Here is a 27,621-nt window from a genome sequence, read left to right on the forward strand (position 1 = left end):
GTCATTTATAACCTATATCTTCTGTTGACCCATCTTCTTTAATTTCTGAGTGCTTGTGTGAGTGGATGAAGTAGTCAAACAATTTTTCCCTGCTTTGAACATTTTGTTAATAAACACTATTTTTGATTACATCTTAACAAGTGTTACTGTGGGTTTATTTCAATAATTGGAATCTGAAAACCAAGGTTTAGGGAACACCCTTCAGCCTACATCAGTAAAGGACAGGAGCAAATGGGGAAGGAGTAAATTAAACAATACCTTGCTGACTCAGGCTTAAGAAGAGAAAAACAATCATGCTTTAAATGTACTCCTATTCCCATTTTGCCAGTGACACACTTTTAAGTGAGTTTTATTGACTTGCAGTACATTCATCAACCTCATCATCATTCTTTTCTCTATATAATCCATGAGATGCAAAGCTATCTAGTTCACATTAAATGTGTACTTTTATATTGAGCAAATCCTACTTATTACTACTTTCGATGAAAGGTCATCAATCTGAAATACTGACATTGTTTCACTCTCCACTGATACTGCCGAACATACTCACCATTTCCTGCATTACTTGTTTGTATTCTTGATTTGATTTCACGAACTAACTGGTCAATCAGGATGGAATAACAGAGCAAAGTGTAGCAAATAATTTTCTAAGAACAAAATGCCGAAACAACAAAAACAAGCTCAACTGAGTAGTTATTCACTCTTTTGATACATGGCACCTTTTTCCTTTCACTTTGAGAAACAATAGACACGATACAGAACCTAAAATAATATCTAATAAAATAAACAGTGATTATGAACTACTACAACAAGTTATTAATTCCATCACTCAGTTAGTTGCCTTGGGTCTCCAATTCTGTTCTTATGTAATTGATGCCGGATATCAGGAGCTGTCCTAACATAGAAATAAGACTAGAGTACATTCTGATAATCAAAACTACCTTTAGGGGTGTGATGGATATATGCAGTGCTGCCATCTTCTAGCTGCACAGCCTGGCCATCTTCAAAAGGCAGGCTGTCACCTGCAAATTTAATTAAAAACTTTGAAACACAAAATCAAAACAAGGGATTCAAGCTTACATTTTCAAACACGTGCAATTTTTTTCTAACCTCATCAAAATTATTTTCTCCTCTCTTGTGGTTTTCCTTTCCCAACCCACTCCAACCCTCACCACTGGGCAAATAATTCCTCTCTCATTCTCCCTTCAATTTTCTGTAACAAATGACTAACTCAGACACAAAAGCAGACACACATAATTTCCTCTGGGTTGGCTTCTGTTCAACTGACAAGTTAATGAAGAGCACGACTGACTGTCTATTAAAACTTGTTGAAGAATGAGCATACCAATATGATGATGCTGTGCATATGCACCTGGAGTGACAGGATGCTCTATCAATACAATGTTTTTGTGTTCTTGCTGTACACTGTCCACAATAAATTATATTCTATTGGCTGAGACAAGGGCTAATTATTACATCTTTGAAACAAGCTGCACAATTTCACTGTGAATTCCACATATGTGTTAAGCTCCAGTTACAATGTAAAGGTTTCCATTTTAATCATTTTTGGGATTAGAGCCTCACCTTAACCTTCACTTTAACGAAACTGCAGATTGACATCTAATTACATTTTGTGGCTTCTGTTTAAAACACAGCTGTTTTATTCTGATTTGTCCATCGACCTTTCCTTACCTATTGACAAAAGGGTGGGCTGTATGGATACTAGTAACAAGGTCTCTTGTTTATGAAATTGCATTGCAATCACTCAGATTCAGATGTCCCTTCCTAGGACTGCCTTACCTTTCCTCAAAGAAAGAATTTGGTCTCTGTTCAACAGTTCCCCATAGTAAAGTGACTGAGATTAAAATGCATCAGAATGGGAGGACATACACACGTATCTGCTTGAATCTCGTTCTGCTTCAAACAGTTCCATCCCTGTAATTTATTTGTCAAAGGTCACTGAAGATTTAATTAAGATGTTATTTAGAAATAAAAGCGAAAAGACTTCGTCAGGGCAATTTTGGTTGAACTCCTTCTGTAGTGTTAAACTCTGCTAGGCTTCACAACATAAACAGTCTCTATTCAATTGTCAATAAAACACAAGCATATTGGCAATTACTTCACACAGAAATGGAACTATAATGAATAGATACAACTCTACTGAAAGTACAAAGGTTGGCATAAAGTAGGCTTTAATTAAACAGTATTCTTCCAGAGCAGACTGATTTTCACTCATGACTTGGACATATGTTTAGCATTAATAGATGTTCTGTCTGTAATTTCTGTTGTTACCTTTATGTATTGTAACTTGTTGGATGTAGGCTGTCGTACCATCTTCCAGCTGAATAGTGTGCCCCTCAACCAACTTTGCATCTGTTAAATATATTCAGAAATCAATGCATTGTCAGGATAAAAAAACTTCTGCACCTATCCTATGAGGCCATCAGAATTTCAAACATTTCACTTCTTCTTCCAAACTCCAGTAAGTGCATGGCCATTCTACAAATCTTTCAACCCCTATCCAAGGAATTAACTGAAGAACTTGCATTTCACCCCCACTAAAGCAGACATTCCCCTACTTAGGTGAGGAGACTTGAGATGTGGTTTCACAAAGCCTGATCTAACTGCGACAAGACTCTTACTTTCATTCTCCAACCTGCTTTCAATAAAGGCTAACATACTATTTGCTACCTAATTGGTGGCTGCACCCACATATAAACTTCTTGTCTTTCCTGTACAATAACACCAAAATTGCTCAGAACATAAATTTTAAGAAAAAAATTCTTTTTCCTATATTCTAAGAAAAGCTTTCATTTTCTCACATTATACTCCATCTGCCACTTTCTTGCTTACTCATTCAATTTATCTCTTTGGAGACACCATATCCTCCTCTCAGCTTATTTTCTCATCTAGCTTTGTACTGACAACAAACTTCAATACAGTACATTTGACTCTTTTAGTCATATCATTAATATAGACTGTAAGCAGCTGAGACTCCAACAATGGTCAGTAGTAACAGCCTGAAAACCTGAAAATGACTCCTATCTATACTGTTTTAACAAATTTTATCACATTACTAAGTTACCCGTTTGCCATGACCCCTTAACTTGTACAACAATCTCTCTAGCTTTCCACAGTTTATTAAGTGTTTTTTCAAAATCCAAATATACACCATCCAACCAAGTGCCCTACACTTGCCCTGCTAGTTTCATTTCCAAAAATCGTAAATCTGACAATCACAATTTCCCTTTCATAAGATCTTGTTGACTCTGGCTAACAATATTTCCTAAGTATTCCGATAATAGATTCCAACTTTTTCCCAATTTAATACAATTTTTAAAAAAAAAACTGTAAAATCCCAGTACGTTCCTGGGACAGCAATGTTCCACTTGCCTGAAGTTGCTGTCCAATCAAAGGCTACACATTGTACGCCCAGGCTGCTGGCTACACAGCAGACTGAAGATCAGCAGCATCAGAAGTTAGGTGACATTTTTATGGCTTGAACCGAGATTGTAGAATGGATGTCAGGAGTTGGATACAGGGGAGTGGCTTTCAGTAATTTCTTCATGGCCTCTATTACCCCAAGATTGGGGTAATCAAAGAGCCAAATTCCACCCCAGCTGCAGATAGCCTGCCGAGTACTCAGCAGGGCTGCCACTTTCTCAGATGGGAACATAGTTAACCAGGAGGGTGAAAGGATAAAGCTGTAGAAGGGTCATTAATTGATTACTTAAGGGATTTAAGTGGCAGCAGGTCACAAGGTTTGACAATGACCTGCCCAGCAAGGATGTATAAACTCTAGTGCTAACATGTTTAATTATTTCCTCTTCCTGTCATCTTCCAACAACTCGAAGGAAGGCAAAACTCCAGTTAAAGTTTGTAAACTATATTAAATCTAACCAACAACTGAATTATTCTAAAATAGTTGCTGATATTGAAACTTAAGTGTATGCTTCCAAAAGGTGTGATGAATTGAATAAACAGTGAAGTGGCATTAGGTACCCAGTACATCACTTCACCACACATCTTGTAAAATGTGGTGCAGTATTTAAGAAAAGGAAGTATAATGAAGTAAAGGAGTTCAAGAAAATTTTTCCAAAACTAAAGGTTAAAAAGGTTGCTTGAACATCTCTGTTTAAATCTTAGGATTGGAGTGCTCTTCCATTTCAAAACAGAAGTAGGCTTCCCATGTATTTGGGCTGGTCTGCAGGTAGAATCTGAATTTGATTTAATTAAAGGTCTTTTGACTGATCTCAGATACTGTTCACTGTTGAACTTTTCCACCTACTTACTTTTGTGTTCTTCCGTATTTTTCATCAAAAAAATGGCATGACTTAAATGTAATGAACATGAAACTTTGGAAAACGTGTGAAAGTTAATTCTCCCATTTATATCCTTTACACCCCTATCCCAGTTCCATCTGTTTGGTGATCTGGACTATGTGCATTTTATAAATAGTTAAGCCCAAGGCCTCCATCTATAGCTGTTTATCTGGGATAAATCATCATCAGATTCACTGTTATGGAGAAATGCTTAGTCTCTGCTCAAAGTCTCCCAAGAAGAAATGATATTAACCATGCACGAATGAGAAATTAAATTTCTATCCCAACATTCCATGTTGTATTGTTGCACAAGTTTACGTTTAACATTTGGGTGGCTCACCTTTCAATGTATGTTGGATGTATGCTGTAGATCCATCAGTAAGGGTCACTGCCTGCAGGCTCAGGCTCTCCATCATCTAGTTTAATCTAAAACAACAAAATGCTTACGTTACAGAATACTAACAGCTTGCATACGCACTGTGTCTTCAGTAAACAAATCATCCCAAGATTTCACACAATACCATGAGAAAGTAGGCAGAAAAGATTCTTCAACCATATAAAGCAATAGAACTGGACAAAATGCAGAGAAAATACTGACTACAAGTGCAAAATTCAATCATCCTGATTTTTGGATGGATGGGCTGTAGATGTGAGCATCTTCCCACTGTTTGAAAATGAGACAGAAGTGTGACATGGAAGGTTGCCTGGATACTCTGGATTTTCAATATTGTGCAGGCACCCCTGCACTGTCAAGTGGGCGGAGTGAACTTCAGTAAAATGCATTGTGTAACTTTTAAGACACACTGCAGTAATCTTCTCATTGAGAAAAATGCTACTATTCATTCAAAATAAAAAAGGCAGCAATTGTAAATTCTAGTGTTAAGTGACTTAAACATTAACAATGTTCTCAATCTGGGGGGAAAAAAATGGTCTGCAGTTTCTTTTTAGAGAAAAGAAAACAGCCATCTGTTCCTGAACTGTTTTGGCAGACAAATCATCTTGTGTAACTTAGAAAAAACTGAGAGATAATAAGAACTGTCGACACTGGAGTCAGAGATAACACAGTGTGGAGCTGGAGGAACACAGCATGCCAGGCAGCATCAAAAGAGCAGGAAAGCTGCCGTTTCAGGTCGGGACCCTTCTTCAGAAACTTCAGAACCTTTTTGAAGGAACGTCAGCTTCCCTGCTCCTCTGATGCTGCCTGGCCCGCTGTGCTCCCCCAGCTCCACACTGTTATCTTAGGGAAAAAAAAAGTCATCTGTACTTCTAGTTTCAACGTCTCCATTGTTTGAAGTTGCAAAGATTTGTTTTAATAGTGGAGTCCAAATGAATGCTTGATTGATTTTCAAAAGCTACTGAACTATTTATCGCAGAAGATGATTATGTACAATGTCTGATTGACAATTTTAAGAGATTATTAAATAATTACCTATTTTTGAGGACAGCATTAAATAGATGCTTCTTTTTACAGTTCTATGACCAATTTAGGGATTTCAGGTTTTTTCCCCATTGGGTCTAAAGGCTTTTTCAGCTTGAATGGTTGGTTTTTGAATGACAGCTCAACTATATTGTCCGAGGAAGTGTCACCGGCCCTGTTACGTTAACTCTGATTTTTTTCTTCACAATTGCTGCCAAACCTGCTGAGCTTTTCCAGCAACTTCTGTTTTTGTTCCCGATTTACAGCATCTGCAGTTCTTTCGGTTTTTATATTCTCAGAGGTTGTCTTTTTCTCATGTACATTTCAATGACTTCCTGATTTTAATACAGTACCTGGCTCCTGTTTACTGTACATAATGGATAAATGGTGACTGGCTAAGCTAAGTACATAGGGAGGGGCATGGGCAATATGTGGGTGTACAGGGTGGAATACCAAGGGGACACAAGAACAATGTGAAGAATTGAGCCAATGTCCCAGCAAACTAAAGAAAGCCTTCATATCTTGGGGCACATACTCTTCTGACACTGCGTACTCATGCCTTCAAAAGATATGGATTTGATGGGTGCAGGCAGAGGTGATAGGCTCAGTTTCTATAGCCAGAAAATGGCTCAATTTGAATTTACTGAGCCTAATTTGAAAAATCTAGCCCCATATTGATTATCTCTTGCACTGTTTGATGCACCAGACTTCCATCACAAATTCCCATCATGCAATGGCACTTAACATTCACTCCCTGGTATCCGTATACTACATTTTATTCATACACACTTGAAGCATGTTAGTTGCATACACATCACTCACTGCTTTCACATAGCTCCACCTATTCATTTTTGGCAGACAGTGATTCACGCTTAATGACAATCTACCTGTCTCTTGCAGCACGTCGCATACAGCCGAACAGAAAGCCAGGAGTCTGGAGGTTGACCAGCACACCTCCATCCCTTCAGTGCACTGGAGCTGGTGGTCTGGCCCAATATGGACAGCTATGGAGCCAAAGGCATCAAGTCCAGCAGAGACTTGACGCTTGACAGTCTTGCTGCTTTATGCAACTTCTTCCCTAGCTTTTAACCGTTATTCTGAAAGGCGTCATGAAATGGAATGATCGTGGCATTCTCATTTTCTTCCTACCCAATTCTCTTTCCCTCTTGAGCTTTTAGCTAGACAAGAATTGCTGAATCACACACTCGAGAAGAATGCTGCAGGGCAAGTAGAGGATAGCCTGGAAGAGGAAGCACATTCGCATAACCTAACACTTGCAGGTACCAGCTCAGATACTGGCACCTCAAGTACCGTAAAGACTAGCTTAAAGTCAGAATATACACAGATGAGTCAACAGACATGAGTCTGACTATAGCCAGGATAGGGAAAAGGGAGATAAGGCAACTCAGGTGAACTTCACAGCATCAGGGGGCATAGAGAATTCTACTGCTGAGTGCAGCATTTTGCCAAGGCTCCTTTAACTGTATCTTCCAAATGTGTGAACCCTACCAGCTGTAGAGTCAAAAGAAGAATGTCTTTGGAACATTAACACCTGCAACACATTATAACTTAGCAACAATGTAGGATCGGTGCTATTCCTAAGTTAGAATCTTGGAACACCCTTGCTAATCATTTTGTAGGTGTACCTATACATGGTTTGCTGCACTTCACAATGGAAGCTCACCACCATATTTTCAAGGGTAGTTAGGGATAAGCAATAAATTCTGGCATGCCAGAAACTTAGATAAAATAAATTTCAACACGCCAGTTTGGATTTACATGGCCAATGGTGGTTGTGTGGAACGTGCTGCCAGCAGCGGTAGTGGAGTCAGATACTTCAGAGACCTTTTAAGTGACTCTTGGATTGGCACTTGGAGGATAGTAAAATGTAGGGTATGCAGGGTAGTTTGATCTTAGTAGGATAATAGGTCAGCAAAACATCATGGGCCAAAGGGCTAAACTGTGCTGTACTGTTCTATGTTTTATGTTAACTGGTTAACTACATTTCTACGGAACTACTGTCAGGTTACGTTTTGACAAGATATAGCATCTAGCACGACAATTAAACAAACAGATGCCAATTTACATTATCCCAAAACTGCAACTGACTAACAGCAGAAATATAATCCTCTAGTTCATTAAGTATTTTTAACTTACGTAACACCCACATTTGTTGCATGCTGTCAGTAATAACATTAGAAAAAACATGGAAGTTGTTGGAAAAGCTCAGCTTAAAAACATGACGCATAAGAATGAGCAGCAAGTAACATGTACCAATAATATATCTAAAAAAACTAGATCAACAATTGGAGTTGTGCATCCATGACTTTCCTCTTATTAAACAATTATATACATAGTTCAATTTTTTTTATTTGAAGTAAATATTATTAATGTAACATGCAGCAATATTTTTATTACTCTTGCAAAAGGGAACAAAATTCAGTTGAAGTATTAAATTCCATATACAAAATATGCTTCTGCACTTTTAAACATTAAAACTCTTATCTGAAAGTGTTCAGTAAAATCACAACTAATTATGTTTTCACTCCTACAGGCAGCAGGCAACATCAATGACTCTCTGAGGTAACCTTGTGAGCTCTGGTAGCATCTATTTAAATTCTTACATCTGTGTTTTGAAGTAAATAATCATCTAAAGTTTAAAAAAAAGCTTGTAATGAAACCATTAAATAACTGAAACAGTCTAAATGCAGCATGTAATATTTTAGGTGAACACAGGAGTAAAACGTTAATCTATAAAGAACACATTGTAGATGGATATTAATAGAGATGATTACACTCATTAAATCTGCCTTTGCATCAGACAAATAATCATGCCCAGACAGTACTAGCTGCCAGCTTTGCAGAAGAGATAACTCATTTTGCAACACAGGGTCTCCATTTAATGTTACATCAACAACTGATCTGGTCATGCTTATGATTAGATAATCAGAGTTCTAAGACTCAAATGATTCAAAAACAAACCTTCAGTACCAGGTTTCAGTTAAACGGGGCAGATTTATTTCTTATCAAAATGGTTTGTGTGGCCAGGAGTCATTAATTAAAAGATTGAAGAAAAAACTCAAGTAACAAAATACTTGAAATGTTTCCATTTATTATGGTGGAGAAAATTATTGTACAGTATACACTGAAAAGTCAAAGGAGTTGATGTAAAGAATCTCAATTTCAAAAATTATTTAATTTAGTCATATAAGGTTGTTACAACTGTAAAAGTTACACCTGAGTACTTACTAGTTTGGGAGCTGGAATTTTTTTTCCCCAAAAAGGCCAAGCATGGGAAGATTAGAGTTTCCCTGTGCTACTTAGCAATCCCAAGTACTGTTACTAAATGCACTTGTAAGCACATTATTCAGTCACACAGTCCATAAAGATTCCTGTTTAACCCTCAAGATACCCTCACAATTAAAAAAAAACTGGTCTCAAGGGAACAGTAAGGCCAATACTATCAGACTTTTGTTGTCCCCAGGCTGAGGAGAGACATACTGGCCAAGGATCCACAGACAACTAATATCTAGTGAACTCTGGTGGAAAGAGTGTGTATGTTTTTCCATGTGTGAGAGGAGTTCAGGTGAAAATTGAGCTTGTCTAAACGACAAATCCACTCATCCATCACTGAATCACAAGAAAGATAGCCATTGAGCTAATAGATTGGAGCACCTTTCAATGCTTATAGAACCCAAGCACTCAGTCAATATGTTTAGAAGAAAGAAAATAGAAAAGAGAATAGCTAGAAAATTCAGACAGTAAGAACTGCCGATGCTGGAGTCAGAGATAACACAGTGTGGAGCTGGAGGAACACCGACCTGAAACACCAGCTTTCCAGCTCCTTTGATGCTGCCTGGCCTACTGTGTTCTTATAGCTAGAAAATTTGCCTAGTAAATAAACCTTCTAGTAAACAGAACAGTGGACATAGAGGATTTGAAACAAATACAGAAATTGCTGGAGAAACTCAGTGGGTCTGGCAGCATCTGTGCCAGACATTAAGTACAGTTAATGCTTTGAGTCCAGTGATCCTTCTTCAGAATAGACTGATAAATCTCTGCACCTTCTTCAGTGCAATCACACACCTCCTATAATGTGGATTTTACATGATATTTCCACTTATGACGGCATTCGAAACTAGGTGCTGTAATGAGAAGATGGTCACTAACAAGTCTAATAAAGAAATCAGAAGAAACTTAGTTATTCAGAAGAATGGTTAGAACGTGAAATTTGTGTAGATCTTCAGAGAAACCTAGATAAGTTGGTGAGTGACAGAGGAATGGAAGGATATGCTGGAGTTTGATGAAGTAGAGTTGAGCATAAACTGGCTGGAACAGATCAGCTAGACCCATGCTGTAATTCCCTGTATCATTCCAAAGACCCACCTTCATTTTATTTAGTGAAGTTTCAACAGCACTAGGATCAAAAAAGCTGCCTGCCTATTCATGTCAGAACTGCAACAGTTTGTGATACTTATCTTGAATTCACACAGGCCAATACAGCTCATCATTTTACAGCGATGTTTCAACTTCAATACATCAAAACATAAAGGAGATGCTTGTGCAATTGTAACATCACTGGACTGGTAATCCAGATCCCCAGTCCCCAACACCTCATTTTCACCATGGACGTCCAGTCCCTATACACCTGCATTCCCCATGCAGATGGCCTGAAGGCCCTCTGCTTCTGCCCGTCCCACAGACCCGACCAGTCCCCCTCCACCAACACCCTCATCCGCCGAACTCGTCCTCACCCTCAACAACTTCTCTTTCGATTCCTCCCACTTCCTACAGACAAAGGGGGTGGCCATGGGTACATGCATGGGCCGAAGCTATGCCTGCTTCTTTGTAGGTTACCTGAAACAGTCCCTCTTCCGCACCTACACTGGCCCTAAACCCCACCTCCTCCTCCGTTATACTGATGACTGTATCGGCACCGCCTTGTGCTCCCAAGGGGAGCTTGAACCGTTCATCCAATTCACCAACACCTTCCACCCCAACCTTAAGTTCACTTGGACCAACTCCAAAACATCTCTCACCTTCCTGGACCTCTCTATCTCAGGCAACCACCTAGAAACCGATGTCCATTTCAAGCCCACCGACTCCCACAGCTACGAGGAATATACCTCCTCCCACCCACCTTCCTGCAAAAATTCAATCCACTATTCCCCAATTCCTTTGCCTCCGCCGCATCTGCTCCCAGGATGAGGCATTCCACTCCCGTACATCCCAGATATCCAAGTTCTTCAAGGACTGCAACATCCCCCGCGCGGTAGTCAAGAATGCCCTTGACCGCGTCTCCCGCATTTCCCGCAACTCATCCCTCACACTCCGCCCCCACAATAACCGCCAAAAGAGAATCCCCCTAGTCCTGACATAACACCCCACCAACCTCCGGATACAACGCATTCTCCAACACTTCTGCCACCTACAATCCGACCCCACCACTAAAGACATTTTTCCAACGCCACCCTTGTCTGCCTTCTGGAGAGACCACTCTCTCCTCGACTCCCTTGTCCGCTCCACACTCCCCTCCAACCCCACCACACCTGGTACTTTCCCCTGCAACTGCAGAAAGTGCTACACTTGCCCCCACACCTCCTCTCTCACCCCCATCTCAGGCCCCAAGATGACTTTCCACATCAAGAAGATGTTCACCTGCACATGCGCCAAGGTGGTATACTACATCCGCTGTACACGGTGTGGCTCACTCTACATTGGGGAAACCAAGCCGAGGCTTGGGGACCGCTTTGTAGAACACCTACACTTGGTTCGCAATAAACAACTGCACCTCCCAGTCGCGAACCATTTCAATTCCCCCTCCCATTCCTTAGACAACGCGTCCATCCTGCTGTGTTCATCCAGCTCCACACTTTGTTATCTCGGATTCTCCAGCATCTGCAGTTTCCATTATCTCTGACCCCAGTCAAGGGTTTCGTAGCTAGGACTGAAATCCCACCTTCGCAAATAACAAAATACTATAGAAATTTTCTCTGGAAGTTGATGCTGCATAGTTTTGTTCTGGAACCAGCCAACTGGATGTAAATTTGCAGTTATAATTGACTTTTACATATAACTTGGATGTGTGTGTATAAATTAAATATATACACCCACACAAGTCAGAACATTGTGAGGAGGGTGTCTGCCAATTAATTTTGAAATCTACTGATGGAAAAAAATTTCAGAAAAAAGGCTAGCTTGTTGATCCTATTGCATAATATTCTTTTGGGAGTTGTACCAGTCATATTAGTCAGCCTGAGCATGTTAAAAAGCAATACTGTTGAATGCCAGTCAATGCACAAGGCACGGTTTAGGCTGAATCTTGAAACAAAGTGTTCTACGAAATTGAATTTCAATTCAATAGAACTGTCTATTTTAATAGAATATCACAAAAGTTCAAATGCCAGAGAATGAACTGATGATTTTCAATTCCTTTTGTCCATTTCAGAGGGTGCAATTCTCACCCTCACCTAAAAGATGGTTAATTGCCACACACACTAAAATATACTAATCACATTTTTTGAACAATGAAAAAGAAACCTGTCACTTTTTTTTCCAATACCGATTATTCAATGTAAGTGTTCTTCTTTGATTTATTTGAAAATGCATTGCCAGCATGAATCATTATCTCTCCACTGTTAATTCTAGTAGCTACACCCTAATGCTACCTACCCACCTACATTCACCTCTACAGGCTCCATCCCTGCCCCTTTAACTTGTCTGTCCCCTCTCCACCTATCTTCTCCTCTATACATCTTCGATCCGTCTCCCCCTCTCTCCTTATTTATTTCAGAACCCTCTCCCCACCCCCCTTTCCTGAAGAAGGGTCTAGGCCCGAAACGCAGCTTTCCTGCTCCTCTGATGCTGCATGACCTGCTGTGTTCATCCAGCTCCATACTTTGTTATCTCGGATTCCCCAGCATCTGCAGTTCCCATTATCTCTGATATTATCTGAACCATCTCTATGCTAGCTTTTATTATGAAACACTGCCTATCAAATGTTTGTTAAACTCAATCTTACATAGTTTGGATGAGTAAAATAAATCAATTGTCAGATTCAATTTATAATGTAGTCAAAAATCAACAAATAAAAAATTGGACTACTGTTTTCTGCTTCCGTTTTGCAACAAGAAGGGAGACATCAATGACATTGTAAAGGCATTGTTTGAAAAGAAGGGCTAAGACAATTAAAAACAAAATACTACAGGTGCAGGAAAACTGAAATGGGATATAATGCTGGGGATAAAATACTCAGCAGGTAAGTCAGACCAACAGAACCTTGGAGCAGGGGTAGGCCCTGCAGTGTGGAAGCAGTCCATTCAGCACATCGAGTCCACACCGACCCTCTGAAGAGCACCCCATCCAAACCCACTCCATACCCTGTTCCTGTAACACCGTATTCCCCACGGCTAATCCACCTAGCCTGTACATCCCCTGGACATTACAGGCAATTCAGCATGGCCAATCTACCTAACTTGCACATCTTTGGACTGTGGAAGGAAACCAGAGCACCTTTCAGTAGCCTATGTAGTCACATGGAGAACTTGTAAACTCCACATAGACAGTTGCCAGAGGGTGAAATTGAACCCAGCTTCACGGGGTTGTGAGGCAATAGTGCTGACCACTCATCTACTAGGTAGCATTAGGGTTAAGCTACAAGAATTAACAGTGGAGAGATTATGATTCATGCTGGCATGGCTGCATTTTCAAATAAATCAAAGAAGAACACTGTGCTCGCCACTCTGAAAATGATCCACTTATCCATGCTCTCTACTTTACGTCAGGGAACCAATGCTTCATCTACATTTCATTAACAATGTTATATAAATGTACCATTATAATTATGACAATACATAGAAAATACATATTGGTATGTCTGGCAGCAGTGGAGGGGAGAGAAACAAACTTAATTTTTTTTTAAACTGATTCTAGGGACATGGACATCGTTGGCTAGGCCAGCATTCTTTATCCACGCCTAATTGCCCAGAAGGCAGTTAAGAGAGTCAACCACATTACTGTGGGTCTGGAGTGTAGGCCAGGTAAGAATAGCAGAAATAATGGGAACTGCAGATGCTGGAGAATCCAAGATAACAAAGTGTGAAGCTGGATGAACACAGCAGGCCAAGCAGCATCTTAGGAGCACAAAAGCTGACGTTTTGGGCCTAGACCCTTCATCAGAAAAGGGGGATGGGGAGAGGATTCTGAAATAAATGGGGGGGGGGGAAGAGGCGGACCGAAGATGGGTAGAGCGAAGAGGAGAGGATGGGTGGGGAGGTAGGGAGGGGATAGGTCATTCTAGGGAGGACGGACAGGTCAAGGGGGCGGGATGAGGTTAGTAAGTAGGAAATGGAGGTGCGGCTTGAGGTGGGAATAGGGGATAGGTAAGAGGAAGAGCAGGTTAGGCAGGCGGGGACGAGCTGGGCTGGTTTGGGGATGCAGTAGGGGGAGGGGAGATTTTGAAGCTGGTGAAATCTACATTGATTCCGCTTGGGAACCCTGCAGCCCAATGGTATAAGTTGCTGTTCCTGCAACGTATGGGTGGCATCATTATGGCACTGCAGGAGGCCCAGGATGGACATGTCGTTGAAGGAATGGGAGGGGGAGTTGAAATGGTTCGCTACTGGGAGGTGTAGTTGTTTACTGCAAACCGAGCGGAGGTGTTCTGCAAAGCGGTCCCCAAGCCTCAGCTTGGTTTCCCCAATGTAGAGGAAGCCACACCGGATGCAGTATACCACCTTGGCAGATGTGCAGGTGATCATCATCTTGATGTGCAAAGTCATCTTGAGGCCTGAGATGGGGATGAGAGAGGTGGTGTGGGGGCAGGTGTAGCACTTCCTGCTGTTGCAGGGGAAAGTGCCAGGTGGGGCTGGAGGGGAGTGTGGAGCGGACAAGGGAGTCGAGGAGAGAGTGGTCTCTCCAGAAGGCAGACAAGGGTGGGGTTGGAAAAATGTCTTTAGTGGTAGGGTCGGATTGTAGGTGGCGGAAGTGTCGGAGGATGATGCGTTGTATCCGGAGGTTGGTGGGATGTTATGTCAGGACTAGGGGAATTCTCTTTTGGCGGTTATTGCGGGGGTGGGGTGTTTCCTTCCCTCAAGAATATTAGTGAACCAGATAGATTTTTCCTGACAGCTGACAATGGATTTGTAGTTATCGTGACAGTCATAACTCCAGATGTATATTGAATCCAAATTCCACTATCTGCCATTGGGGAATTTGAACCCAGGTCCCAGAACATTACTTGGGTCTGTGAATTAACAGTCCACTGTTAATACCACTAGGCCATCACCTGCCTCAATGCAGTTACTTGTTAGCTCGCCGAGCCGATTGTTCTCTGGTGTGCCGATATTTTGTTACCATCCTAGGCAACACCATCAGTGCCAATTCTAATCAAAGTGTTGGTAATTCTGCTCCATTCGGAATTTATGAAGTCCTCTGGTGTTGTGGGTCTTGTCACTTCTGGTTCTGTTTTTCAGCAGCAGTTTGTATATGGGGTCTATTTCTATGTGTTTGTTAATGGAGTCCAATGTTGAGAACCAGGCTTCCAGAAATTCCCTTGCATGTCTGTTGCTCACTTGTCTCAGTCAAATTGATGGCTCTTATCTTGATACAAACAATGGGGGCCATCAGTTCGACTGGGTCAAAGTGACTATCCAGCAGTAGGACCGTTATAGTTCTGGATGTGAGATTGCTCGCTGAGCTGCAAGGTTAGTTCTCAGACGTTTCGTCACCATTCTAGGTAACATCATCAGTGAGCCTCCGACAAAGCGCTGGTGTTATGTCCCGCTTTCTATTTATCTGTTTAGGTTTCCTTGGGTTGGTGATGTCATTTCCTGTTCTTTTTCTCAGAGGATGGTAGATTGATTTGGAGCCAATGTGTTTGTGGATTGAGTTCCGGTTGGAATGTCATGCTTCTAGGAATTCTCGTGCATGTCTCTGTTTAGCTTGTCCTAGGATGGATGTGTTGTCCCAATCAAAGTGGTGTCCTTCCTCATCTGTATGTAAGGATACGAGTGATAGTGGGTCATGTCGTTTTGTGGGTGTTGGGATGGTTGCTCCTGTAGTTCAGTATTTGGTCCGTATGTGTTGTTTTCCTGTAGATGCTGGTTTGAAGTTCCCCATTGGCTGTTCGCTCTACAGTAGACAACACATCCATCCTAGGACAAGCTAAACAGAGACACGCACGAGAATTCCTAGAAGCAAGGCATTCCAACCGGAACTCCATCAACAAACACAGTGGCTCCAAATCAATCTACCATCCTCTGAGAAAAAGAACAGGAAATGACATCACCAACCCAAGGAAACCTAATCAGATAAATAGAAAGCGGGACATAACACCAGCGCTTCGTCAGAGGCTCACTGATGATGTTACCTAGAATGGTGACGAAACGTCTGAAAACTAACCTTCCAGCTCAGCGAGCAACCTCACATCCAGAACCTCAACCTGAGCTACATCTTCACAAAACTCGCTAACTGTTATAGTTAGTCATCAACAGTCCCCATTAAGTTATTCACCCTCCTAGCCAGATTGTTATCAACTCTTTTGTCTATTCCACTGCTCTTCTCTCTCTTTGGGCTGTATCCTTTGTTATCATTATTCCCTACCCAACCCCCCTCCCTATGTCCTGCACATAAACCAACGTTTTCCCGGCTACCATCAGTTCTGAGGGTCACCAGACCTGAAATGTTAACTCTGATTTTTTTCTTCACAGATGCTGCCAGACCTGCTGAGCTTTTTCAGAAACTTCTGTTCTTGTTCCTGATTTACAATATCTGCAGTTCTTTTGGTTTTTATGTAGACAAGGTCTTTTCCCCAGAGTGGGGAAGTCCAAAACTACTCGGCTTAGGTTATATGCGAGGGGAAAGATTTAAAAGGGAGCTAAGGGGGGCTTTTTCCTCAAAGATGGTGGTGCCTCGATGGAATAAGCTGTCAGAAGAAGTGAAGGAGGCCGGTACAACATTTAAAAGGAACCTGTATGGGTATAAGAATAGGAAGGGTTGATAGGGGTATGGGCCAAACGCTGGGATTAGATTTATTTAGGGTATCTGGTTGACATGGACGAATTGGATCGATGGGTCTGTTTCTGAGCTATATATTTCTCTGACTCTAAGTCCCAGTCTCGGACTGAAATGTCAGCTTTTGTGTTCCTAAGATGCAGCTTGGCCTGCTGTGTTCATCCAGCTCCACACTTTGTTATCCAAAATACCCTGTTTTCCAACTGTTCTCAGCTTGTACTTTCAGCAGCTTGTCACTTAACAGGCAGCAGCAAGCCCAACTCAACGGTCTAAAGCCCTGTGACAGAAAATTGCAGCCCACTGCACTTTTCAGTTTTTTCTCTACCAGCTGAAACACTGGATCACAACAAGCCTCCAGCATTGCATTTTTGTAATTTGGACTATCCCAATTAAGAATACAACTGTCTCAGAAAATTAGAAGGAGGAGAGAACCAAAAGAGTATCCATGGTCAGCCACCTAATGATCTTTGACATTAATTGGTTAATAAGATATATCATAAATTAAAATGAACAAGTTGGTTACCATACTACACAACCTGTTGGCATTGGAACATTGACTGTATCAGTATTCTTACAGTATAGTAATCTGAACTACAGATGGTAACTGTCTGTGATAGTAACAAAGTGAAAATCTGGAAAGCAAAACCAGAAGACAAGTAAATAAAAACAGCTGGAGTTAAATGACATCAGCTAAAATCTAGAAGCATATAATGTGTTGCAGACTGTGAAAAATATGACAGGAGGACCACAGAATAAAAAAAATGTCCTTTTATCATTAATTAAATATATATTAAATGGACAGCATACATTTCCTGCAATGTGCCAAGATTGTGCCAAAAGCTTAGTGAATTATAACTAGTGTTACAAAAAACACTATAGATAATAACAGAGATAACAATGAGTAGAGCCGGATGAACACAGCAGGCCAAGCAGCAGGAAAGCTGATGTTTTGGGTCAAAACAGTTCTTCAGAAAATAGATAATAATAGTATAACACGAAACTTCAATTGAAAATATTTTAAAGAAGGAAAACTACAAAAGCTAACAACATAGGCATATATAGATAACTGAAACAGTGCTTTCAATGTTGGATTACATATAAATTGTTGATATTTTTGGATGCTTGTGACCCAAACGCTTCGAAATACCCAACCTTGTAACACATTTACCATTTATTTCCAATACACTTTGTGGAAATTAAACTAGACTCTGAGCAGAACACGTTCTAATCCTTTTTTGTAAAGCTGTTTCTCCTGTCAAGGCTACATGTCTTATTTTCTTGTTAGAACTCCTGTTGGATCCAAGCAGCTAAAAACAAACTCAGTAACTATGAGTAGTCACTTAGCATGATCAAAACTAACAGTGACGTGATACAAACTTGTACAGGAAAGCTAGTCAAAGAAAAACCAGAATTCCACAACTCGAATATTTTGGGTCGTTTCAGTCTCTCTTTCTAAGGATATTGATGACTTTAGAGACAGTTCAAAGGAGGTTTACTAGATCTGCACCCGGATTAAGCACGTTATCTTATTAGAAAAGGTTGGACAGACCAGGCTTGTTTACATTGGATCTCAGAAATGTTCGGGGTGGTTTGATTGACATGCATAAGTTTCTGAACAACTGTTTTAAAAATAGATATTATCATTTTAGGGTGAAATTAGGAGAAACAGTTTCTTTCAGAAAGCTGGCTGCCTCTGGAACTCTGCCTCAGACGGTGGAGGAGACAGGGTCATTGAATCCTTTCAATATGGAGGTAAATTGATTCTTTTGTCTAACAAGAATCTAAGGTTTTTAGAGTAGATGAGAATGTGGAATTCAAAACAAACAGATCAGCTGTGATCTTACTAAATGACGGAGCAGGCTCAAGGAGAATAATGCCCTAGTGGTATTATTGTTCGACTATTAATCCAGAGACTACGCACTGGAGACCCAGTTTGGAATCTCACTGTGGCAAATGGTGGAATTTGAATTCAATAAAAATCTGGAATTAAGAGTCTGATAACCATGAAACAGTTGTCAGAAAAAAACCCATTCGGTTCACTGATGTCCTTTAGGGGAGGAAGCAGCTTTTCTTACCTGGTCTGTTCTACACGTGATTCTGGAGCACAACAAAGTGACTTACCCACAACTGGCCTCTGAGCAATTAGGGATGGGAAATAAATGCTAAGCTAACCAGTGACTCCGCATTCTGTCTGTGGCTGAATAAAAAGAAGGGCCAAATGACCTATTTCTACTCTGAACTCATACATTCACCAAAGCAGCCTGTGACATGAGCTGATCACGACAGGACAAACCGCAGGAAGTGCTGTACATGCCACACCAAGGTCAGTATGTTCTGCACGCAGTAATGCCACATCAGCGAATGTGCTGCAGACAAGGGGGCAGTGGTAGTTGGTTGCAAGGGGAAGAGAAAGGGTTAAGTTGGTGCTGACTCTCCTTGGTAGGGGTGGGAACAAAGGCTGACGATCGATGGTGGAGTCCTTCACTAGTAGCAGCTGGTGGCTGGGCTACAGTAGTGGAATGGGGAGAGCTAGTTGATGGAGCAAAGAGAGAGAGAGAGAGATAATGAGAGAATACTAGGAGTCAGTCTCCATTTTGTTCAGTGGTGAAGATGATAACGTTAGATGAAATGTATTGTTCACACAAATCTTACTGCAGCACCATCTTTCAGACTTGCTGCCCTTTCCCATCACTTTCCAATGATGTTGGCTTTCTCCTTGTGAATGCATATTCTGTGCCACCTACAGGTGACATTTATACAAAACACAGGCATGTTCATACATATTTATTTCAAATCACAGCTACCACACAGTTTAAAAGATCAAGGCCTAATTAATTACAATACAATGATGAGGAACAAGTGGGTTTGGCAACCTTAAAAGTGAATAAACTCTTAAACATGGGTGGGATGTATACCAGCCTGCTAAGGGAGACAAAGGAGGAGTTAGCAGGAGCCCTCACAATAATTTTCAAATTCCACCTGGCCAAGGATGAGGTACGAGGGCACTGAAGGACTGTTAACATGGTCCCAATATTTAAAAAGGGAGAAAGGGACATTACAAAGCAATCTAACCTCAACTGCAGGGAAGTTACTAGAAAAGATTCTGAGCTACAGATATATCTGTAAACATGGGCTAATCAGGGCTGGACTGCATGATTCATTAAAGGAGCATTATGTCTGACAAACTTGATACTTTTTTTGAGGAGGTAACCAGAAGTGTTGGTCAGGCTAACCCATTTTATTTGCTCTACATGAACTGCAGCAAGGCTTTTGTTAAAGTGCCTCATGGCAGACTGATCAAGAAAGTAAAAGCCCATGGGATCCAAAGCAAATTGGCATATTGAATCCAATATGTTGTGAGGCAGTAAGTTAAGGATGTTTGTGATTAGAAGTCAGCTTTCGGTGGGGTTCCACAGGGTTAATAGTGGGGCCCATTCTGTTTTTAGTGTACATGAATGATCTGGACTTAAATGTTACACTTATGTACGATCAAAATGTTTACAGATGACAGAAAAATTGGTAGGGTGGCAAAAAGTGAGGATGATAACTGTAGACCACAGGAGGATATCAATAGATTGAATCAGGTGAGCAAAGCAGAGGCAAAATGGATTTCAACTTAGAAAGGAAAGTGGTAATGGATTTGGGAAGGGCTAACAAGGCTAGTGATTACAATGTGGATGGTAGGAGTGTAGAATGTAATGAAGATCAGAAGAATCTTAACTGGCATATCCAGAGATCCCTGAAGACTGTAGTTAAGAATGCAAATGGATTACAGGGAGGTAGCAGGAAGGTTATGCTGGAATTGTACAAAATGCTGATTATGCTCCAATTGTAATACATAGTCACCAGATTACCGGGAGGATATGATTACAAGAGTGTGTCCTGAGGAGGTTTATAAGAATGCTACCTGGGTTGGACAGTGAGAGTTATGAGGGAGGATTGTGCAGGCTGGGTTTGTTTTACTTGGAATAGTGAAGGTTGAGAGGGCACCTGATAGAGGTATATCAGTTACTGAACAGTACAGATAGGAAGGACTGGAAGACACTACTTTCCATTTGTAAAGTGGTCAACGGCCAGGGACATGGATTTAACTTAAAAGCGGAAAGCTAAGAGGCGACTGGAGGAGAAATTTTTCAACCAGGGCATGCTTGGAGTCTGGAATTCACTGCTTGAACAGTTGACCATAAAATGTAGGAAAAGTAGGCAATTAGGCCTAGATCATAAAGACCATTCTGCAAATAAAAGGGTTCATGGCTAATCTGATAATTTTCAGCTTCACTATTCTGCCTTATCCCCTTAATCCTTGATTACCTTACTGATTAAAAATGTCTGCTCAGCATTGAAAATACTTAATGACACAGCTTCACAGTCCATGTTAAAAAAAATTCAGATTCATTAACCTCAAAAAAAATTCTCCCCATCTTTGTCTCAAATGCACAAACATGTAGGCTAAGATTAAAAATAGAAATTGTCACAATTTAGCAGCATCTGTGGAAAGAAATGTTGAGTCCAGAGGGTCCGTATGAAGAAGATTCATTGGACTCAAAATTTTGACTGCTTTCTCCCCACAGATGCTGTTAGACCTGCTGAGTTTCTCCAGCAATTTGTTTTTGTTTCCAATATAATTGGCACCAGTTGCTTTTTGATATTTTGTTTCATGCCTGACATTTGTGTTTACCCCATTACACACATTCCCAGTTCCTTTCAACTTCAAAAACAAAAAGTCAAATGGAACAATAATCCACCCAATTCTCACTTCATTGAGATTGGCAATTGAGTTGGTTTAAGTAGTGACTTTTTTTGAAAGGTACTGCTGATTCTTAAAACAATTCCATCTGAAATGCAATTTGGAATCTGTATAGTGATTTGAAACATAGTATTACTCTTCAATATTTCCCACATGTTGAGATCACTGGAGAAGTGGCATGACAACACATAGCCGACTGAAATGCAGAATGAAATTTGATTTTACTCATATACATAATACTGTATATATCTTTAATTAGTTCAAAACTACAAGGATCTACACAATTGTGTAGGCTTTGCAACTTTATTGCAAATTAAACTTACTGTATGGGCATAGGCAGTTGCTTTTTTTTAAAAAAAGAGTTTCAATTTCTAGCTTCTTTCAATGGACCAAAAATTTTACACCGTCACTGAGCTAGATACGAAGCGATTAAAATAGGAGGGAGATCGAAAAATAAATCTAAACACTGATAGAAAATAGGCACTTATACCACTAAAAATCAGATTCAAAGGTGGGTCAGAACTACGAAAGTAGTATTTTAATCGCTACGGCCAACCACGTCAACAAAAGATGTCAAATAAACGCGCATTCTGAATCTGAATAAAGACCCAAATCCGTCATCAGATCACTAGCTGAAAAGATTGATGTATTTTTGATAATATACTACAACCTCACGTTACCATGGAATTAGTTAGAATGAGATCGCAAGTGTTCAAAAAAAACGCAACCAGTCATTCGCAGCCAAAGCAAGGAAACAGTTAAATTTTGGAGAGCAATCCCCCTCCCTTCCTCTGAAATCAGGTGCAAGGCTGCACCTTCCAAATTATTAACCTTCATCCCCCCTTCTTCCCAGTCTGTATGGACAGTAATGTCTGTGTGTATTTCAGACACCTCCTCCCACGGAGAGCAGTCCAGGACTGTATGATATATTCCCAGGCCCCAGAGGGATATGAGGGAACAGAGAGTGGAGGACAGACATCTTGGACGGTTTCATCCATCAGTGCAAGAGCACAGGGCGGGACTGGTGACTAAAAGCCTGCAGTAGGCCGGGGGCAGGCAGCTACATGTATTCGGAGGGTGAAAATAGGAGACAGGGCCACTCCTCTCCGGCCTATGGTCATACTGTCCCCTTGCCTCTCACTCCGGCGCCTCTCCGAGCCGGCAGCTGCTGCAACGCCGACTGGGAAAAATTTTTACTAACCTTTTTTTCCAACAATTCCTCCGTGCGACCGCCATGCACCAGGGCTATGGCGGGAATCGCCACCCCCGAACAGGCATCAGCGAATGATACCTGCGCCGCGGCAAAGTGGCACAGCATCAGTATTCAGGGTCCCGGGTACGCACACTCCTTCCCTCCCCCACCTACATCGCACACACATGGAGCGACCGTTGCTATCGACGGAAGCGAGGCGATATTCAGCGTCCTGGGCCAGCACACGCACTCACCTTTCACCCCGAATGAGCATTTCTTAAAAGGTGAGGCGTTGCATGCGGGCTGGAAACAGCCTGTATTCATGGTTCGGGGTTCCGAACGCACCACAAACAGCTGCAATGGCTTGAAATCTTCCGCCCCTCATCATGTGTGAATGTATAAACACAATGATGGTGAGGCTTTTTTTCGCTTTGATAATCAGAGGCCGGGGTAGACTCCATGAACGAGCATGAAAAAGATGATTGAGATGTACGAATGGGTAGGGACAATGTATAGATTTAGAATGGTGATGTGTATTAAAATATACAATAGGGATCTGTCAATATTGGTGATTTACGGAATAAAAGCCCCATGGCTCGTCTGCTGTTTCGAGTCAGAAATTAAAAGACACAAGTTAACAAGTCATAATTGTATTAACGCCTTAACACAGATAAAATAATTCGCATTTCTAAGGTACCTTACACAACTTCAGATCGTCTCATAAATGTTTTGCAGCTAATTAAATCGTTCGAGGTTAAGTCACTCAAGTTGGTATAATTCTGCCAGGATGGAGATTGGGACTGGGAGTAATAATTAAGCATTGGCCCAAACGAGGCCAGTTATAAATTTGAAAGACAGTAGGAACTGCAGATGCTGGAAAATCTGAGGTTACAAGGTGCAGAGCTGGATGAACACAGCAGGCCAAGCAGCATCAGAGGAGCAGGAAAGCTGACGTTTCGGGTCTGGACCCTTCACCCTACACCTTGTTATCTCAGACTCTCCAGCATCGGCAGTTCCTACTATCCCCGAAAAAATGGTTGTTGCTCAAGTTTGTGTGTTAGATATTTCACTGTAAGATTGTAACTACAAGGCAAGACAGAAATGTTAGTATGAGAACATGGTTATTTATTACAAAGGCACACAACTGGGAGGCCAGGGTCATTCCTGCGGATTGAGCAGAAATGTTCTGTAAAAGAGTTACTCAATCTACATTTGGCCTCGCCAATTAAAATAAGCTTTGAGCAATGAATTCAGGAGACTAGATTGAAAGAAGTACAAGTAAAATGCTGTTTCACCTGGAAGGTGGATGTGGGGTCTTGGACGGTGAGAAGGGAGGAGATGAATGTACAAGAATTTGCCATGGGACAGTGTTAGAAATGGTGGAGGAGTGGACCAGGATGTCACAGAGGAAACAGCCTTGCAGAATGTTGACGGTGGAGGGGAGAGGAAGATGTGCTTGTTGGTGGCATCCTCATGGAGATAGCAGAAATGACGAACAATAGCATTTAAATGCAGAGAATAGTCAGATGGAAAGTAAAGACAAGGGGAACCCTCTCATTGCTTTGGGAAGGAGGCGAAGGAATGTGGATAGAAGTTCAGGAGATAGTTCAGGTATGACTGAAGCTTTTATCAACAACAAAGATTTCTTGGTTGAGGAAAAAGGAGGTCATCTTTGAGGCACCCGGGTGGATGGTGGCATCGTCAGAACAAATGCACTGGTGACAGAGCAGTTGGGACACTGGCATGGAATGGAATTCTTGCAAGAAGCATGGTGAGAGGAGGTGTAGTTGTGATAACTATGGGACTCAGAGAGTTTGTAATGAATATGGGCTGACTTAAGGACAATCAAGTATTTGTTTTGTTACTTATGAAGGCATTTTGGATTGTTTCTGCTGCGAAATGGAGACAAATATCATCAAAATAAATGGTATTGGATTACTCTTCAAAAACAGTGCACCTCTTTCTATTAATTAAGGCATACACATAAACTGCAAAATGAGACAACCATATCCTTCAGAAAACTGAAGACATTAAAGAACCAACCACCCCATATCAAAACATGTGCTCACATCAATTTTCACATAGGTTTGCTTGTTGACAGCGAAGATATATGCTCCTTAGCCATAGAGTCATACAGCGTGGAAACAAACCCGCCGGTCCAATTTGCCCAGGCCAACCAAGTTTCCCAAACTAAACTAGTCCCATTTGACTGCATTTTTCCCATATCCCTTTAAACCTTTCCAGTTTATGTACCCGTCCAAATGTCCTCTCAGGTCCCTTTTAAATTTTTCCCCATCTACCTCAAAAATATGTCCGTAGTTTTTTGAATTCCCCCCACCTGAGGGAAAAGACCTTTACTATTCACCTTATCTATGCCCCTCATGATCTGATAAACCTCTATAAGGTCACCCTTCAACCTCCTACTCTCCAGTAAAAATGTTCCAGTTTATCTAGCCTCTCCTCTTAACTCCAACCCTCCAGTCCCGGCACACCCTTGTAAATCTTTTCTGCACCCTCTCCAATTTATTAATATCCTTCCTGTTGCAGGGTGACTGGAACTGTACACAGTACTCCAAAAGTGGTCTCACCAAAATCTGTACAACTGCAACATGATGTCCTAACTCCAATGCTCAATGTTTCACATGAACCTGGTGCCATTCCTCTTCAAACCTATTAGCATAACTTTTCCTTAGTCCCATGTGCTTATCCAGCTTCTTTAGAAATATATCTGTACAATGTAACAAATTGTGAAGCTGGATGAACACAGCAGGCCAAGCAGCATCTCAGGAGCACAAAAGCTGACGTTTCGGGCCTAGAACACTTCATCAGAGAGGGGGATGGGGAGAGGGCTCTGGAATAAATAGGGAGAGAGGGGGAGGCGGACCGAAGATGGAGAGAAAAGAAGATAGGTGGAGAGGAGAGTATAGGTGGAGAGGGAAGGAGGGGATTGGTCAGTCCAGGGAAGACGGACAGGTCAAGGAGGTGGGATGAGGTTAGGAGGGAGGAAGTGGAGGTGTGGCTTGAGGTGGGAGGAAGGGATGGGTGAGAGGGAGAACAGGTTAGGGAGGCGGAGACAGACTGGGCTGGTTGTGTGATGCAGTGGGGGGAGGGGATGAACTGGGCTGGCTTTGGGATGCGATGGGGGAAGGGGAGATTTTGAAGTTTGTGAAGTCCATATTGATACCATTGGGCTGCAGGATTTCCATGCGGAATATGAGTTGCTGTTCCTGCAACCTTTGAGTGGCATCATTGTGGCACTGCAGGAGGCCCATGATGGACATGTCATCTACAGAATGGAAGGGGGAGTTAAAATGGTTCATGACTGGGAGGAGCAGTTGTTTATTGCGAACCGAGCGGAGGTGTTCTACAAAGCGGTCCATTCCACTCCCGCACATCCCAGATGTCCAAGTTCTTCAAGGACCGCAACTTTCCCCCCGCAGTGGTCGAGAACGCCCTTGACCGCGTCTCCCGCGTTTCCTGCAACACATTCCTCACACCCCGCCCCCGCCACAACCCCCCTAAGAGGATCCCCCTCATTCTCACACACCACCCCACAAACCTCCAGATACAACGCATCATCCTCTGACACTTCCGCCATCTACAATCCAACCCCACCATCCAAGACATTTTTCCATCCCCACCCTTGTCTGCCTTCCGGAGAGACCACCCTCTCCGTGACTCCCTTGTTCACCCCACACTCCCCTCCAACCCCACCACACCTGGCACCTTCCCCTGCAACCGCAGGAAGTGCTACACTTGCCCCCACACCTCCTCCCTCATCCCCATCCCAGGCCCCAAGATGACTTTACATATTAAGCAGAGGTTCACCTGCACATCTGCCAATTTGGTATACTGTATCCATTGTACCCAGTGTGGCTTCCTCTACATTGGGGAAACCAAGCGGAGGCTGGGGGACCGCTTTGCAGAGCACCTCCGCTCGGTTCGCAAAAACAACTGCACCTCCCAGTCGTGAACCATTTTAACTCCCCCTCCCATTCTTTAATTGACGTGTCCATCATGGGCCTCCTGCAGTGCCACAATGATGCCACTCGAAGGTTGCAGGAACAGCAACTCATATTCCGCTTTGGAACCCTGCAGGCCAATGGTATCAATGTAGCCTTCACAAGCTTCAAAATCTCCCCTTCCCCGTCCACATCCCAAAACCAGCCCAGCTCTTCCCCTCCCCCCACTGCATCCTAAAACCAGTCCAGCCTGTCTCCGCCCCCCTAACGTTCTCCCTCTCACCCATCCCTTCCTCCCACCTCAAGCCGCACCTCCATCTCCTACCTACTAACCTCATCCCACCTCCTTGACCTGTCCGTCTTCTCTGGACTGACCTATCCCCTCCCCACCTCCCCACCTATACTCTCATCTCCACCTATCTTCTTTTCTCTCCATCTTCGTTCCACCTCCCCCTCTCTCCCTATTTATTCCAGAGCCCTCTCCCCATCCACCTCTCTGATGAAGAGTCTAGGCCTGAAACGTCAGCTTTTGTGCTCCTGAGATGCTGCTTGGCCTGCTGTGTTCATCCAGCTTCACACTTTGTTATCTTGGATTCTCCAGCACCTGCAGTTCCCATTATCTGTACAATATGCTTGAATTACTCATTGTAATAGCAATCCATATCCCTTCGGTGTTGTCTGCTGACACTTGCAGCAGTGGGAAACTGATTGCACACTGGTGTTCGTAGAGAGAGTCTATACTTTATCATCCCTGTGCTTCATTTGCTTCCAGTCAAGCAATATTTTGATTTTAAGATTCTAATCCTTGTTTATTCCCCCAAGGCTTTTTCCACTTCCTATCTTTGTAATCTCTTTCAATCCCATTCTAACACTCAAATGTCCGCATTCTGGTCTTATACATTCCCAACTCTGCCTTCAGTTGCCCAGGCCTCAAGATCTGGAATTTCCTCCTTACACTTCTCAACCTC

General features: G+C 42.1%; 1 protein-coding gene across 3 annotated transcripts in view; it reads right to left on the reverse strand.

The window, feature by feature from the left end:
* Positions 1-22,861, reverse strand: part of LOC125463000 (zinc finger protein 76-like) — a 62,444-nt gene extending 39,583 nt beyond the window's left edge. Inside the window, exons 1-4 of one of the 3 annotated variants that reach the window (XM_048553594.2) lie at positions 22,701-22,861; positions 4,663-4,748; positions 2,293-2,373; positions 942-1,022 (exon numbers count right to left, since the gene is read on the reverse strand). In XM_048553594.2, the coding sequence (XP_048409551.1) occupies positions 942-1,022; positions 2,293-2,373; positions 4,663-4,738 (238 nt within the window). In that variant the 5' untranslated portion in view covers positions 4,739-4,748; positions 22,701-22,861. The remainder of the gene's footprint in view (positions 1-941; positions 1,023-2,292; positions 2,374-4,662; positions 4,749-22,700) is intronic. The other 2 variants (XM_048553593.2, XM_048553595.2) reach the window with 2 other exon arrangements.
* Between the last annotated feature and the right edge of the window lie 4,760 nt (positions 22,862-27,621).

Source organism: Stegostoma tigrinum, chromosome 21, assembly GCF_030684315.1.
Source record: "Stegostoma tigrinum isolate sSteTig4 chromosome 21, sSteTig4.hap1, whole genome shotgun sequence".
NCBI lineage: Eukaryota > Metazoa > Chordata > Chondrichthyes > Orectolobiformes > Stegostomatidae > Stegostoma > Stegostoma tigrinum.